At 44.4% G+C, this 17,646-nt stretch overlaps 1 protein-coding gene across 1 annotated transcript; it reads right to left on the minus strand.

Moving 5' to 3' along the window:
- Nucleotides 1-252: 252 nt before the first annotated feature.
- SLC32A1 (solute carrier family 32 member 1) lies at nucleotides 253-5,369 on the minus strand. The gene is made up of 2 exons (XM_063120040.1): nucleotides 4,919-5,369; nucleotides 253-2,373 (listed from the first exon to the last, which is right to left on the minus strand). The coding sequence occupies exons 1-2, from the start codon at nucleotides 5,300-5,302 to the stop codon at nucleotides 1,186-1,188; spliced, it is 1,572 nt and encodes a 523-aa protein (XP_062976110.1). The 5' UTR covers nucleotides 5,303-5,369; the 3' UTR covers nucleotides 253-1,185.
- Between the last annotated feature and the right edge of the window lie 12,277 nt (nucleotides 5,370-17,646).

Here is a 17,646-nt window from a genome sequence, read left to right on the forward strand (position 1 = left end):
TTTAATGTGTATTTTATATCATGTTTTTATACTGTTTGTTTTATACTTTGAATGGTTTTAGTTTTTGTGAACCACCCAGGAGCTTCAGCTTTTGGGTGGCATAAAAATGCAATAAATAAATAAATAAATAAATAAATAAATAAAAATAATAAATTCACAAGTAGGACATGATTTTGAACATACTCAAGTGGTAGAAAAGTGCTATTATTATGTTCCCTAGAACAAACCATGCCAGTCATAATTATTATGGTTTCTCTTTATTGTTTGATATATTTATGTACCACATTATATGATAAAGATAAATTTTTCTGATATACATTTGTCATCTTATTTACCACAATTACACCACACATACATTTGAAACAGCTCCACAGATCTGGTAGTTGCACAGAATGGTTTTCTTGTGTGTGTTTTACTTTATATCCAGAATACTTTTCAAATCCAACAAATTGATTATTGATTTATTCATTTAAGTAATTTAGAAATAAAAATAACCTGATCCAGAACTGAACTTCAAGTCTCTGATTTCAGTTGGAGGCTAGATGATTCTTATTCAAAATGGGAAGCACTGGTATTGGACATGAGTTGATATGGAAGTATTAAGCAGTCCTTACTGGTTGTTTTAAATATACAATGTAAACATTGCAGCTTGCTAGGCTCATTGTTGGTCATCACAACCATTTTAATTCGTTGCTCGTACAATCTAGGTCTTGCATTAGGCTTCATCAGGTTGTGTGTGTTCTCTAGTGTTCCAGTGCAATGATCCCAAGCAATTGTGCTGACAGTTATGTTGTTGTTTTTATCAAGACTCAATTGCATAAAACTTGAAAAAATATTACCATGAAACCTCTTCACTATTTCCATATAGAGCATTTTACTTCCCTTATAAAGATAGAGATTATTGAATGAATGGGAAAAGGGGAATATTTTGAATATTTTCTCTCTGATAATATCTAAATAATACAAAATATATTTATTTTTCAGGCTTAGTTTATTTAAAAAGTCTGCAGGGTAAGTATTTGATCTGGAAGCTTTGCTTAAGGTTCTGTGATAGAATTTGCTGGGTGTACATAACTAAAATAACAACATTTCTCCTTCATGGGGATGCATCATCATTTGGCTATGTGGATGTTCAGTGTGATTCTCTCTCTCCTCCATCTTAACACAACCAGCTCAACCCATCCTTTAGTCTTCTGAATTGGTTCCATAAGCTTCAATTAGACCTTCTAAAGAATGGATGAACCCAGACACACTGCATATACCACCTATTACAAAAATGGCCACATCGAAGAAGACATGGTGCCACAAGAGCTTCCGCCACAAGAGTTTGAGGTGGAAGAGGCTGGGAAGGAGGAAACAGAGGCCTGCACCTGTGAGGCTCCCTGTGAGGCCCATCAGGAGGGCGAAATGTGGGACATAAATGGCCATCAACAAGGTGAACACAACAAGAGCACACCTGAGGGTAAGCCCCCAGGCTTTGAGCCTCCCATCACCCCCATAGCAATTAGGGAAGAAGGACCTGTTTCCATCTAGGAAGAGGGATCTCTCCAGGACTTCCACAGCTGCAAAGAAGGGCAATGGATAGGAGAGCAAGGCCTTTGCCACCAAGAAAAGGTTAACAACGGCCCTGATGGTGGATGGCAAGTTGTCTGTGATGACTTCTTTTGTGTCATCGGCCCAAGTCAGATAGGCTACCAAGGCAAAGAGTCCTTTCAGGATGCAAGCAGCTATGTGAGTCCAGTTCATCATGCAGTGGAACTCCTTGGGGTTCTGCATGTTCCCTTCTAAGGAAGGCAGAAAGATCTGGGAGGTGTAGCTGAAGACGATGATGCCAATGGAGATGGGAAACTTCTTCACGTCAATGTAAAACTTGACTTTGTCCCATGCCCAGTCACGGGCTCTGGAGAGACAGTAGGCAATCACCAAAATGTTGATGACAAAATGGGCCAAGGTGCAGAGCAAGCTGAACTTAGAGACTGCCTTGAGGTTCTTCAAGAAAGCACAAGGCAGGAGCACGGCTGTGGCAATGATGGACCATGATTTCTGGGAGACTGGTAAGCTTGGGAAGCTGTTGTACATCAGGTTGCCACTGACCACTACATAGAGGATGCAGGTCATGACCAGCTCTATGATCTGAGCCACATTCACAATCCTGCCCCCAAGCGAGGGAAACCTGGGAGTGCAGCAGGCATTAGCGATGTCCACATAGGAGTCTCTCACCCTGACTGTCTCCCCATCTTCATTCTCTTCATAGAGACAGGCAATAAGGATTTTCCCAGTATAGCAGCAAACCACGGCTGCAAAAATAATTAAAAACAGTCCTAGGTATCCACCATGAAGAATAGCATAGGGCAGGCCAAGGACAAACATCCCCTAGAAAAGAGACAAAATGGAGACTGTATTGCTCATTTTTATTTAGCAATTGACAACTCACACTCCCAGGACATGCACAAAAGCAGGCAGCAGGAACCTGTTTTTCTGGGCCACAGAATGAAACAAAAGCCTTTTAGAAGCAGGCCCCAAGAGGAAATGTCATACTTCATTTTCCAACATAGAATAACTCCTAAAGAACAGGCAGTTGGAGACATACATGAAATCCTTATGCAACCAGGAAAATGTATTTTTAGCTAAGAAAAAAGCCCTGCCATTTAAAGAACGAAGTTGCTAAAAAGAAAAGGTAGAATGCTGTTTATAAATATTGCACTTCAAAGCTAGAAAACTGTTAAGTAATCCATAATGTCTTGTTATAAATGCCAACCACCATCACCATCATCATCAAGGCTGCAATCCTAAATAAGTTCTATTAAACACAGTGGGAATACATCCATTAAACATGCTTAGGATTGCACTGCATCTCTATTAATGGCAAATTGACCATTTCCAGTTCGTTTTTAAATCAAAAACAGTGAAGCACTCAGCTCAAAAATTAATTCTGCACTTTGGAGAAAAAATGGTAGGGATATATTAGAATCCCCAAGAAAGATAAATATCTTTATTCCTACCCTTTCTTTTTCCATATCCTTTTTGTGTCTTATTTTGTTACGATGGTGAAAATCTTTAATTAAAAACAAAAGTTGTATAGCATCTGATGCAATATCAGGAAAAATACTAAAGTTTGGATCTTTCCAATTGCTATAAATTAATACCTGAAAGGCAGTCCCTTCCTTTATTTATTTATTTATTTATTACATTTTTATACCGGCCAATAGCCGAAGCTCTCTGAGAGGTTCACAAAAATTAAAACCATAATAAAACAACAAACAGGTTAAAAGCACAAATACAAAATACAGTATAATGTGTTTCCCCTTTGCCCCAAAACATCTGCAATTCTGCAAACCAACATAGATTAATTCATTATTCTAAATGGGGTGCATAATATGACATTCCTAGGCAATTGAGTCCCTTATCTAAATGACAAACCAGTTCAGTAAGGATTTAAGTTGAGTTGGAATGTTTTAGAGATCATGTACAGTGCAATCCTATAATATACGTTTAATCAGAAGTAAGTCCAATTGAGTTCAATGGGGCTTATTCCCAGGAAAGTATGTATAGTATTTCAACCCTAGTAAACCCCTACAGAGGACATTTTAACCCAGGTTTAGATGAATCTAAGACTATTATAGTGCCCCACTTATTGGTGTGTGGGGGGAAACCTTATCCGTAAAAATAAGGACACACTTTAAAAAAAATAACTTTGCATTTTATCTGAGTTGGCAATAATTTGGAGATTAAAATGTTTTAAAATATAAAGAGAGGCAGTTTCACACCCAGCCCCTTCAAAGCCAAACGAAAAATAGATCACAAATATGGAAAAGTAACTTATATTCGTAGGATTGCATCTCCTGATCAATATTGCATTTTTCTTCTCAGATATGAAGTACATCCGAAACGGAAAAGCACCAAGCTGTTTCTAGATGTAATTTCATCGCATTTTGAATGTCTGTAAAAGGAGTTTTTATCTTTATGCACCTGCACTTGCTTATAATAATAATAATAATAAGATGATGATGATGATGCAGAGTGATGAATCATTAAGGTTTTGCAGATTAAAACCAGTACCTGCCATTTTATCTAAAATGCAAAACAAGGAAAGAAATGAAAAAGAAAAGAGCAGATGTTGTTTGTTTTTCATTTTCTCCTTCTGCAAGTCTGGTTCCAAATACATTTGACTCAACTATAACGAAAACGGAATGTGAAATGCCTAAGGGAGGGACCAGGCACTCCTGTTTGGGCCATATGTTTCCTTGGTCATTTTGACGTCCAGAAGTGTGACAGAAGCCGTTCTATGCACCATAAAAACGAATTGAGGAAAGGCAAAGGAAGTGTAGGGGTTTAGTAATTCGGAGTTAGGGAGTATATAAAAAATCAGTCTTTTACGATCCAGAATCACGCCTGGGTTTTGATTTCTCTCCATCACCATAAGCTCGGACAGAATTGGGAATTTGTGAAGGGAGAGAGATAACCGCTTCCCTCTAAATAAATAACCTCTAAATTAATAAATAAACAAACAAATCTTTGGCCAATCTTTTAATCCTACTGACTGGAAGTAAAAAACTGGCGATTAGGTGTTGATTTGTGTAAAGTGTTGTGCGGTATGGACCCTTACAGTGTCGTACCAGCCACCAACACATGCACACGTTGTGCGGGTGGTGGGTTGAACTAGGTGGCCCATTGGGAGGGGGGGATACCTTCCGCCTCAGGGGTTACATAACTCTACAGAGCACGCTCGAGGTGGCAGAAAGTAGCTGGGCAAAATCTGCTAGGAAATCGGCTCCCGTGTACAAACAACCATCCGTGTGGTGCTCTGCCCACGGGGAGAGGGGGGCTGAGGGGGGCTTTGGCAACCCTCAAACGTGGCTTCCAAGGGAGCTAGGATAATGCCCTAAGGAACCGAGCGAAATGGAGCTTGGCCGGTTACCTGAATAGCGTTGGTGACATTCCAGCCGGCTTCCCAGGCTGTGATCCTGGGCTTCCCTTGGCCGGACAGCTCGGAGCACACGCCTTCGTCCTTGGAGGAGGACGGGGCCAGGGACCCCGGCCCAGTGCCATCTCTCTGGTAGTGGATGTCGCCTTCCAAGGGCGCCTCTCCTCCATCTTCACTCCCCTCGGATTTCAAGATGTCCATCTGCAGCCCCTGCCGGTGCTCGTAGTCCAGGTCGTCGCAGTGGACGAAGCCCACCGCTTCTTCGTCCGTGGCCGCCTGGAAGCCCATGCGGGCGAACATGCCGCTGACTTTCGCCTGGGACTTGTTGGACACCGAGGTGGCCACATTGGAGATCTTGCTGCGGATGAGCGTCGCCATGTTGCTCCCTCGCTCGTGTCTGGACGGGGGCAGGGAGGGGGGGTGGCCAACAAAGACCGCGCACTCCCCAAAAATAACAATAGATGTTTTAAAAAAATACGCAGCGACGACCACGAGTTGGGTGGAAGGCTGCCCCGGGCGCGATTTGCGCTCCTCTCCTGCCGATGGCGGCTGGAGGCGAACCTACAAGGGCGCTATCTCCACTCGCCGTTGGAATTGGACCTTCTCCTCTGCCGGGTCCCTTGGAGCATGACACCGCTCAGAGGGTCCCCCTTGGCACCTCCATGTGAAGCCCTCGCCTCCTTCCTGGCGCATAGGCTCCGGAGAGGGCGCGCGGCAAGGCTCCGGGAATGGCGGCGCTTGGGTGCCCAGCTGGGGTTCCCCGAAGCTGCTCGTCTGTCTCTTCCCCGACGTCCGTCCGTCCGCCCGCCCGTCCTCTTCTTCTCCTTCCTAAGCGGCAGAGACGCGGGCGGGTGGTCTCTCCAGCCTCAGCGGTGCCAATGCAATGCGGAGGAGCCTAGGGAGAGGGGAGGGGGGCAGAGAGAGAGAGAGAGGAAGAGGGACGTGCGATGATCACCAGATTGCCAACGCAAGCCTTTTGCTGTGCACAACACGTCTCCATCCCCACGCGTTCATCTATCAAAAGGAAGGGGAGGGGAAGCGGCGGCGAAGGGGCGAGGAGGAGGGGAGCTTTGCTGCATTTCTGGGGGAGGTACTGCAAGTCCCCACCAAAATCGACCTCTCCTCCTTCCCGCCCCCCCCCCCACCCCACCCAACAGCAACACCCACGCCTCAGAAACACTGCAGATGGGGCATTTAAAATCTACACCGCATTCCTGTTCCTTCCCAAGCTTGCTTTGACGAATGCAGCCTCACCACCACCATCCCAACGCAGAAACCCAAAAGAAACCTATCCATGAATATACTAGGCAATGAATCTGTGCCCCCAACACACACACAAACACACACACATTTTCCCATTAGATTCATATCTACCCCTCCTTCCTCCCCCCGGTTCGGTTTCTGCCTCTTTTTCGAGCAGTGCTGTCATGGACAAGAAAACAATACTGGCTTCGCCAATATAAGAAGGGAAAAGAGTAATGGGGGAAAATATGCAGAAAAGCAGGCCTAGAAAAATGGCGGACCGGATATGTGCCACTTAAGATGTAGGCATCGCTTGGCACAGGGCGAATGTAACGGATTTCATCTGTTTGGTTTTACGACGTATAAAGAGAAACGCCAGCATAAAATAGATTTATTCTGTAATATCCGTCGATGTTACAGAATATATACATGTGACGTCACTTCATGTTCTTTGTTCATTTATGTATTTTCCAGTATCCCTCTTTTCATCTTTGGGATCCACATATATAGTAAATGTATCAAGTTTCTTATTAGGTTGTATTTAATACCGTATTGTTAAAAAAAACCGTAGTGGCCGCTTAATTTTAGCCGATGTTTTAGACAGCTCCTGGCGCTTTGAAATACTGCAGCAACCAAATGGGGGCGAGCAGAAATGTGGCAACGGGGGAGGGGGGAGCAGGAATTAGGAAATGGAAACCTCCTTAAAACACCATTAAAGCCACGTCGTTTGGCGAACTCTGTTTCTGATTTAATGGGTCGTTTCCTCCCCCCCCACCCCATCATCCACACTTCTAGTAATATGACAATTAAATGTTCCTAAAATAGGATCCTGCCTGAAATACCTACGTATTTACTGCCTAATTTTATTTGCTGTTCGATGGGCGTGTGTGTGTGTGTGTGTGTGTGTGTGATCCAAATAGCACTGGAAATAGTAAACCATGTTTAAATTGGAGGATCAGAATCAAACGTAGTACAGAACTGATGAAATTATATTAGAAATATAAAATTACAGAAAATTAAAGTCAAGGTGAAGAAAGAAGTTCAAGGTTGTCACCTTTCTCCAAAGATGTTTATAATCGCAAGAAACCATAGCATGTCGCAGCACGTCTGAATGGTAAAAGAAGTAAAGGCTCAAAAGATTTCACATTTTTAGAAGGATCTGAACCGTGTTCAGAAGCTCGTATGGCCGCAAAGAGGGGTTATCAGCGCAACTCAAACATACCCATTTAAAGCGGTAGTTAGTTTATAACCATTATAGCTTTAAATAGTTACGTTTGTATGGCGCTGAAAGTCGCCGCCTTTCTTGCTAATATTCTGAGTGATGAAGGTCAAAGAGAACCCCTTCATTCATAACACACGCACACACACACACACACACACACACACATCTGAAGCGGAGGTGTGGGGGGAAGGGGAAGGAGTCATGGCTGCAATTTAGCAAAAGCAGTCTCCATTCTGGCTTTGGGAAAGGAATTATCACATATCATTGCACAATTAGGTCGGGAAAGGCGAGCCCTTTCCACATTTAGAAATATCCAGCAAGCATCTGCGACGAAGGAATGATCAAACTGCATCCCGATTTTAATTTCTACTACAAAACGGCTGTCTAATGTCCCCAGCTCTCTCTCTCTCTCTCATTCACGCATATCTGGGACCCCAATTTCTTTGCATTTAGAAAAAGAGTATTTTGGTGAATTCTTAAATTTGCTGAAGCATTTGTGAAATATTAAGCCTTCCCAGGTATTTTTGGGTTGGCATCTTCTTTATGCTCTTGCTCCAAAGTGTTCATTTGATTGCAGGGTACCTTTGGCTGCACAGGACTTTTAAGTGAAGTCCCCGGGTTGTTTTTGGTGTGTTCGAACACACACATGCACACAACGAATTCTTGTCCAAAACAACACCGAATTTTCCAAATCAATTTGAACTACTGTACTTATTATTATTATTATTGTTATTGTTGTTGTTGATAATAATAATAATAATAATAATAATAATAATAATAATAATAATAATAATCCCTAACAGGCAAAATCACGATAGCCATCTCTGATGAATACCGGACTTGACAGCTGAACATCTCCTCTCCTTAGGGTATTAAAACAACTCTAACCAAACAATTTTAAAAAAAACAAAAAAAAACCCGGCATTTTATATTTTAAGCCTTCTATTACACTCACTTTTCGCATCGCAGCAAAGGCAGGAAAGCTGTGATTGTGTCCACTACAAATTAAAATATATATGCACCTATAGGATGTGAAAGGCTAGATCTACATATGATTAGGTTGGAGTGTAGTGTGTGTGAGAGTGGAAGGTATTTTATTATATTCCTACCATCTCTCTTCTTAAAACCTGAAAGAAACAGAGATCTGCTAAATAAGGCAAAAAGGGAAAGGAGTCCGACTAAACAGCGCGCCGCCTTCCCTTTTTCCCTCCTCTTTGTTTTGTCTGGGGAAGGTCACGGCCAGTTCCCTCCGAAATCACTATTTGTGGATTCTGAACGGGGGAAGCCCCGTTGCCTTCATTAAGCGCTCTCTCTCTCTCTCTCTCTTTTTTTTTTTTTTTTTTTTTTAATGACGTCGGTCTTCCCAGGCCTCCTCCTCCCCCCTCCCCAAGAGCCCCCGCGGGCGCTTACAACCACCCCACCTTTCACTTTCCTCTGCGCAAAGCCTCTCGCCCAAGACAGCCCCAAACAAACCGGTTCCTTTTCCCTCCCCTTCTATTTCCGTTCTCTTCCCAGTGAATTTCAGTAGCTCTTCATGTGACTCCGGGATTTTCTAGAGCTACCTCTACTGATTCCACAGAGAGCTACGTGGTTGTCTCGCAGGAGAGGGTTTGGGTAATAAAAAGCACGGGATGGGTTGCTTGCCGGTTCCAGGACCGCAACGTGAATTCCGTCGGTTAAATCTTATCTTACACGTTATTCCGATAGGCCTGTTTGCTCTTCTCCGAGCGTCCTAAACCTGCTTTCATCTTCTTTGCAGAAAACAAGGAAACAAACACCCAGTTCCACTGGAACCAATCTTTATTCAGTGCATTTATTCAAGTGCCCCTGGATCCACGCATCTTTGTCCTCCTTTGAACTCATTCTGTCCCTGAAATCAGGAGATCTAAATGACTAAGGGAGCGATCCTATACAGGTTTAGGCGGGGGTGGGGTGGAAATCCTCCAACTCCCATGACCCCCCACCTAGCCATGCTGGCTGAGGAATGCTGGGAGTTGTAGGGCTTTACCCACCCACCTCTGTCTAAATACCATGGGATCGCGCCCTAAGAATGCTAAGCACGAGACGTTGCAGGGGCGGGCGCGGGCTTTCAATATAATGTACCTTTGGGATTGGGCGAAGTGCTAATTTCAGTCTAAATTCAAATAATCGTACTTAATGAAAAGTGCATCCGACTGCAAACGCCACTCGTACACCGCATCCCCCATCAGTAGTTCAGTTTACCCCAGATTAAGAAGCACTTCCCCCCCCCACCCCACCCCGATATTCATCTCAAGTCGTGTGAGTTCAGAGCCCCGCTTCTACCAACCGCTGGCGTTTAAAGGTAGAAACAAGTCGATTCAGTCTTAACAGCCCTGTTTGGAAGTGCCATCATCAACTATATCTTCAGAGTGTCTTTTCCATTTCAAGGCGAATTCACACATGCAGCCTCTTCATCCCACAACCAAATTGCAAGCTCTTTTAAACTGTAAGGTGTTTGCAGCAGGGGACGGTCTTTTTGTTTTCTGTTCTGCAAAGTGCCAGGCATTATGATGGCAGCATACAAACAACCAAACAAACACAGGCCTGGCGTCGCGTGGGTGTCTGAAACAGACATGACGGGTCAGATACCAGAAGCGGGAGTTTTTTTTCATTTCCCTTGTCAAGCACAATGCTTTTCAGTGGAGGCAGTTCACACGTTGAGCTGCTAAATAATCGACTGAGGAGAGCCAGGGGCAATTCTTTCTTTCCAAGCAAATGTGGAAGAGGGGCGGAGAGTTTCTGCACTCCAAATCCACTTCCCTTCGGAAGTGGAGGCTGCAATCCATAAACACGCTTCTCCGGGATACAACACTTACATCTGATGCAGTGGACTATAGGCCAGGGAAATTTATGCCAGAATAAAGTTGTTAGTCTTTAAGGTGCCACAAGACTCCTCCTCGTTTTTGACTGGGAGTAAGTTCCACCCACTGAATTCCCTGGAATTTACTCTCGAGTAGACATTCAGGGGGTTGCATTCTCATGAGGAGTATGCTCTTGTCGGCGTTAGCGTGTAAGGGGTAGTTACTAGCCACGGCTCCGCGCAGAAGAAAGAAATTGGCAACACCAAATGCTTTTGTTAATTGGTTTCCCTTTTAGCAAAGGCAGCTCTTCTCTGCCCGGGTCTTGCACTCAACTAGAAAAGACTCGATGCGGAATCCAGCAAAAGAAAGCGACCTTATGAGTGGTATCCAATTCTAGTCTCACTTACAGTAAATCTATCGAAATGGATGGGATTTAGCCACGACTAACTTAAGTACCGTTCATTTCAATGGGTCTACTCTTAAGTAGGATTAACATTGGAAATAATCCTATATACGAGACTGTCCATTGCTGGGCCTATATCCAGTGAAGGCAGGTGGCTCCGATGTCAGTGGGGCCGTGGAACCATTCCGGGTTTCAGTCAGAGCCAGTCAGAACCCTAAAGGAGCTCTCCAAGGGGCAAAGCACTTGGAACCAGTTAGAACCCAAGGTGCTGAACCTGCTTTGGGGATAGGCTTCAGCACCTTGGAGAGCTCCTTTGGAGTCCTGGTTGACAGCTAGAGCGAACTCGCCGCCCCATGACGTAGGAGCCACCCGCCTCCACTGTCTATAGCCAGAGAAAAGAAACCAGAGTTCATCAATGAAAAGAAACCAGCCAGATTCTCCAGGATCGGTGGCGGAGGCGGCAGCTTCACACTCGGCTCGCGGCCGCGGGGGGGGGGGGGGGAAGAGGGGAGAGAACCAGAACTTCTTGGGAGCGACAAACATCGCGAATAACACACTCCCCCCTCCTCCCCCGCCCCCACACCAGCGCCCACTCAGCAGACGAGACCACGATCCTAAGTCTGTGCCATTTTAGCTGGATTTCGTGTAGCGCTAACCATCCGCCAGCCGCGCTTCAAAAGCGCAAGAAGCCCCGCAGCCCTTCTCTGAGACCGTTATTTCTTACATCCCGTCACCCCGCCGGTTGCATGCTTAAGCCCGATCCGTTTACACCCCGATCTGATCCTATCCGTCTTCCTGCTTTTACTCCGAAGTACGTCCCACTCCGAGCTTAACTGGGGGGGGGGGGGAGAGAGAGAGCGAGAGAGAGAGAGAGAGGGAGAGAGGGAGAGAGGGAGAGAGAGAGAGAAAGCGCGCAAGGGCTAGCTACCCACTGAATATAGAGGTCCGCCTAAGGAACATTACGGGGGGGGGGGCAAACAGGGCCACTCCCCACGTGGGCAGAAGCGAAGGGTTTTTAACTCCGCGAAGCAAGGGGCTGCCTTTCTCTTCCTCCCTCCCCCACCCCTTCAGCCTTTCATACTATACCTGCCCGCTCGTGTGACAGTGAGAAACTTTCCAGTTTTCTGTTGCCGGTATGAGGCGTCTGTCCGTGGATTTTAAGGACTAGCAACGTCAGCACCACCACCACCACACACGTTTATGCTACCTCGCGGAGAGCGTTCAGAGAGTGAAAGTGTGCCGCGAATGCGGAGAAAGAGCTAAAAAGAAAAGAGCGGGAGAAGAAAGAAAGAGAGAAAGAAAGAAAGAAAGAGAGAGAGAGAGAGAGAGAGAGAGAGAGAGAGAGAGGGAGGGAGAAGGCTGAGAGAGACAGAAAGGCAGAGAGATGGGGGGAGGGAGGAGAGAGAGAGAGAGAAGAGGGAGAAAGGGAGAGAGAGAGGAGAGGGAGAAAGGGAGAGAGAACGCGCGTTCTGTTTACCTATGTTCCGTCTTTGCCTGCAGTACGTTAATCCATTAGCAAGTGAGCGAATGAGGTGTTGAAACAGCACACACACACACACACACACAGAGAGAGAGAGAGAGAGAGAGAGAGAGAGAGAGAGAGAGAGAGAGAGAGAGAGAGAGAGGAGTGAATGAACTGGACCACGTCACTCAGTCTCCGCTCTAACTAATAATTATTCCCAGACATGCCAATATTGTTCAAAAGGTTAGCAGGTCTCTCGGGGGTGCTTCTGCTCTACAAATAATTTCAGAATGGAGAGAGAGGGGGCGGGTGGAACAAAGATCCATTCGCAAAAACGTATGCTTTCCAAAGCAATGAAGGCGTGTCCCCACCCTCCCTTCCTCTCTCTCTCTCTCTCTCTCTCTCTCTCTCTCTCTCTCTCTCTGTGTGTGTGTGTGTGTGTGTGTGTGTGTGTGTGTGTGTGACAGAGAGAGAGAGAGAGAGAATTTAGACCCAAAGTAGCTGGATGCATTTTTTGGGTGTGGGGGGAGCCTAAACCAGGTCAAGAAGAAGGGAGATGTGCCCTCTGTCTTGCTACCCGCTTGCACATCGAGCGGTAAACCCCGTTTCACAACTCAAGAACGCGACGGTATTCCTGGAGGAAAACCAACCCACTAACCCAGAGGTTTCTGTTGTAAACGGTAAATCCCACCCGAGCCCTGCCAGCCAGGCGTCGTCTTCGAAAGGGCAGGTGATAAAACTGCCTTACAGAGACACCCAAAGGGTTAAACGGCTTTGCCCTTATCTCCTCCGAACACGCAGCGAGCTGCGGACCCTGAATGAATAGCCCTTCAAAATAAAGTCACCCAGGGCTTGCAGCTCGCTGGGAAGGGGGTGGGACTGGGAGATAAGAACATGGAAGAATATGTAATCAAAAATACTGGACCTTGTAATCAACTCAGAAGGATTTGTTAATTTCCCCTGGCAGCCACCCCCACCCCCATTGCTTTCATTTATTCCAGGGACAGGCAACTTTTGGGGAGTCAGGGGCACATTTGGCCATTTGACAAACTGTCCTGGGTACCACTACAAAATGGCTACAGTGGAAGGTGTGGCAAAAGACGAGTAACCTGTCCAAAACACTGATAACGAGTCAAAAGGAAAGTCTGAGCCCCAACACACTAAGTAACTCCTTTGCACCCACAGTTTTCAGAACCAACAGAAAGCTATTTCACAGCAGTCCCAGCTGCCGGTAAGAAAATGTGTCAATTTTTAATAATAATAATAATAATAATAATAATAATAATAATAATAATAATAATGGTTGCCAAGAAAGATGCCTGATGGTGTATTGGTGCCCGTGGGTGCCATGTTGCCAACCCCTTCCTTATTTGCTTTCAAACAAAGAACACTAGCTTACAAAGGACAAGGAATATCAGATTTCCCTTTTAAGAATTAAGTGTCAAGTTCTCATTATTGCCAACAAATGTTAAATGAATGCTACCCTGGGGGGTGGGGGGTGGAGCAGATGACAAGTTTTAGTTTCTTCATCACCATAACACTAACAGTGCAATCTTTCTTATAAGAACATAAGAAGAGCCCTGCTGGATCAGACCAAGGGTCCATCTAGTCCAGCACTCTGTTCACACAGTGGCCAACCAAGCGTTGAAGGGATCCACAAGCAGGACATGGTGCAAGAGCACCCTCCCACCCATGTTCCCCAGCAACTAGTGTATGTCTGTCAAAAAGTATGTCCTATTGAGTTCAGTGCGGCTTAGGATAGCATGGTTGTAGGATTGCATGCTAAATCACCTTTACTCCACCAGTAATTTTATACCCTGGACTTAATGGTCTTGGGGAGGGGGGCTTTAGATGGCTATGTGTATTACTTCCATTATCAAGCATACAGTTAACATTTCTCTTCTCCCATCCCTCCAAACACTATTCCATGCTTTACAACTGCTTCTACATTCCTAATATGCAGTGTAATGAGGTAGCTTTGACTCGGAATCACTTATCCTGCCAGTCTGCTCACAGAATGTGGGGCATGTGTATGCCAAAGCATTCCATGCTATTGGTTCAGAACATTCGCTTTCAGAATATCAGAACAGAAATAGCAAGTGGCAAAAATCATGCCCCATACAGTAGTGTTTTTGAAATCTCTTTCCCCAACTATTTTCATTGCAGATGGGCAGGGATAGCTACAGGTCCATTCAGTAGGCTGGTGTACAGCGGATGCATACTTGACCAAATCCACCATGAACAATATTGTCCTATCTCTATATCATCCCAATTCTGAAGCTAACTAAATACCATGTGGATGAAAGTTTGTGAATTTGCCTTTATATTTTCTAGTAGATAGTAGCACTCAAAAAGAATTTGAAGAGTAGTAGCACTCTTCAAATACTTAAAAGGTTGTCACACAGAGGAGGGCCAGGATCTCTTCTCGATCCTCCCAGAGTGCAGGACACAGAATAACGGGCTCAAGTTAAAGGAAGCCAGATTCCAGCTGGACATCAGGAAAAACTTCCTGACTGTTAGAGCAGTACGACAATGGAATCAGTTGCCTGGTGAGGTTATGGCCTCTCCCACGCTAGAGGCCTTCAAGAGACAGCTGGACAACCATCTGTCAGGGATGCTTTAGGGTGGATTCCTGCATTGAGCAGGGGGTTGGACTCGATGGCCTTGTAGGCCCCTTCCAACTCTGCTATTCTATGATTCTATGATTCTATGATAGTCATAGCAAAGAGTGCCCAGTATACTGACATACATAAGGGTGAATTCACACACAACATTTTATTGGCCTTACCGCACACACCCAAAGTATGCTAACTTTTATTTTCATCATCACAGCTTGAATTAATATGCACACAGTGCTTGTGTGAATGGATTCTTGAGTACACCAGTTTGCCAGTGCCAAGTCGCTCACAACCAATGCCTACTAGTTGTTGAGGAGAGAGTGGATCAATGTATATAGACAATTTCCAAATATGAGTAACAATTAAATTCTTAAGCATGGACACAAGCTATTCCTAAAGGCTGTAGTGAAGCAAGCAAATACTGTCAAGTACAGAATACTTCAGCTTGGAGTTCTGGAACTAGGGCAAGAATACAACAATAGTTTATAAACTCATATTTTTTTGCAAACTGTAAACTGTGCATCTGTGTATATCTATCTATCTATCTATCTATCTATCTATCTATCTATCTATCTATCTTTCTATCTTAATAATGTTGGTCATTATTACTCTACTTTAGTAGCTGGAGACCATCTCCTGTTAGTGTTGAAGAAGAGGAACATTTCCTCATAAGGGTTCTCTTTTCATAATCATGTGTGCGTACTTAGGGGGGAATTCATTCTGCCTTGTCCCCACTCCCCTTCTCCTTGACTGAGCCTTGGAGCAGAATTCTGACAGAATAATGAAGACTTGCATGAAACACTATAAAAAGGCAATTAGGTAAACTGCTGGGTTGGGAGAAGCTTGTGACCTGGTTAATAACTCTGAAGAGATCTGGGAATTTCAAGAGCACATAGAAAGAAAATGACTGATATCAGTGCTTGGGAGATGGGGTGTATGTGAGGTAGGGGGTTCACAAAGTACCAGAAAAATAAAAATAGCATCAAGTCTGCACATTGAAGGATCAAGGCCGGTGCCAGACTATTTTGTGCCCTAGGCAAGGTGAGCTACTTTCACCCCCTCAAAAAAAGATTGCCAACTTCGATTCAGCTGTTCAAGAAGAGTTTCTGAACTATTAAATTTTTTTCTTAAAACAGCTAATTTTTATAAAACGGTGACCCTCTGAGGTCTGCACCCTAGGTGGCTGCCTTGTTGGCCTAATGGTAGTGCTGGCCTATGAAGGACATTTCTTTTAATCTTATCTAGAGAAAAGGCCTCCACAGAGTTACTTTACTGTGCCAAAGCTTTTATTGCTTTGAAAAAATATTTCATCTACTCATATCCATGCAGGACTCACTGTTGAAATCACACACTCTGATCATGAGATTCCACTCTAAAAATCCTTTCACTGGTGTCCTATCAACTCACCTTTTCTGGGAAGCCTTTGGATGATCTCCCTAAGCCCTATGTCAGGAGGGGTGTCAAACATGAGATGGGCAAGTGTGTGGAGCAGCTGCCACATGGATATACTTGGCAGAGGTTTATTTTCACACTTTTCATATCATTTGTTGTTCATATAAAGTTGTCCTAAGATCTGCCAGCAGGAAATGCCAAGAACTGAACCTGGACCTTATAAAACAAAACATTGGTTCTGTTAGGGTCCCTGATTCCTGTGCTGCAGAGCCATGGCTGGTACCAAGGGGGCTGAAAAACATTTAAGAAGTTGTCATCACTCCTCAGTTTTATTCCTTCAGGACACAATCCTATGCATGTTTAGACAGAAAAAAGTCTTACAACTCCCAGCATGGCTGGCTGGGGCATGCTGGGAGTTGTAGGACTTCTTTCTGTCTAAACACACATAGGATTGCTCCCTTAGTTCCTTTTTAACAGACTGCAACACCAGTTTTGGTTCTAGTGGCTGCTGGCAGTGTAGTGTTGACCCACACAGTGCTGGGACAATGACCCTTAAGAATCGGGATGCCACTGGTTTGAGGGGGGGAGCGGAAAAGCAGCTACCAATCAGCAATGCACTGATAATGGTGGGGATCTGGGAGAGAAAAAAGAATACTCTCTTAGACAGGCCAATTGCAGAGATGCAAGTGATGTAGCAGTGGTGCAGGGATGCCAGGATTTGGTTTCCAACAAAAATGAAGCTGTGATACCATCAAAGCCAAGTGGGAGGACTGTAGAGGGAAGAAGGGCAAAGGTGGTATTGCCACAATAGTTTATCTGTCCAATTGTGTGGTGGATAACAGTACCTTATAAACATCATGGTTTAAAGTGACGTGCAAACCTGCCCAGTGGCTTACCTAAGGCCACCTAGAAATTCACAGCAGAGATCCAAACGAGAGACTTCCTAATTCATAGCACAAAGTTTGTTAACCACCATACTGTGACTACAGCAAGTCACAGTGCAGAGTGCCCAATATTCTGAATGGTCCCCTATCTGAGAACATGACCACTTCCTTTGTGCCATGTGATGTGATAGCAGACATTGTATTCTGGATTTATGGGAATTATAAGACACCTAGCTCAGGAAGGAAGGTTTAGAAACTCTTAACATTCTATACACTCCTAGATAATTCAACAGAATCAAGGGCTCCATAAGTGGATGTGCTTTTATTCTGAAAATGACTATTAATCATCATCAACAACAACAAGTAATAATTTAGCAATAATTATAGCTGAATTATTATTGGTATTATTAGAACTGGTAGAATTATATTACATTACATAAGTGCACATATGCTCAAATTAATTGTACACAGCATTTTAACAAAGAACCTAAGCACAAGGAGTTTACAATTGCAACGTGTTTAACAGGAATGGAATAACAATCCTGTAATTGAATTCCATTCCTGTTAAAAACATTACAATTGTTATAGCAATCCCTTTAAATATAAATCAATAAATGTTTTAGATTTGCCCCAGTAGGAATTTTCTCCTTATAAGCACAGGAAAACTTGGCAGGGAG

The sequence above is a fragment of the Elgaria multicarinata genome, chromosome 1 (assembly GCF_023053635.1).
Source record: "Elgaria multicarinata webbii isolate HBS135686 ecotype San Diego chromosome 1, rElgMul1.1.pri, whole genome shotgun sequence".
In the NCBI taxonomy this organism is placed as follows: domain Eukaryota; kingdom Metazoa; phylum Chordata; class Lepidosauria; order Squamata; family Anguidae; genus Elgaria; species Elgaria multicarinata.

Coding starts and splice junctions, on each gene's coding strand:
- SLC32A1 (XM_063120040.1), bottom strand. CDS start 5,302: ATGGCGACGCTCATCCGCAGCAAGATCTCCAATGTGGCCACCTCGGTG. Junction 2,374..4,918: donor ATGTCACCAACGCTATTCAG/GTAACCGGCCAA, acceptor TCTCTTTTCTAG/GGGATGTTTGTCCTTGGCCT.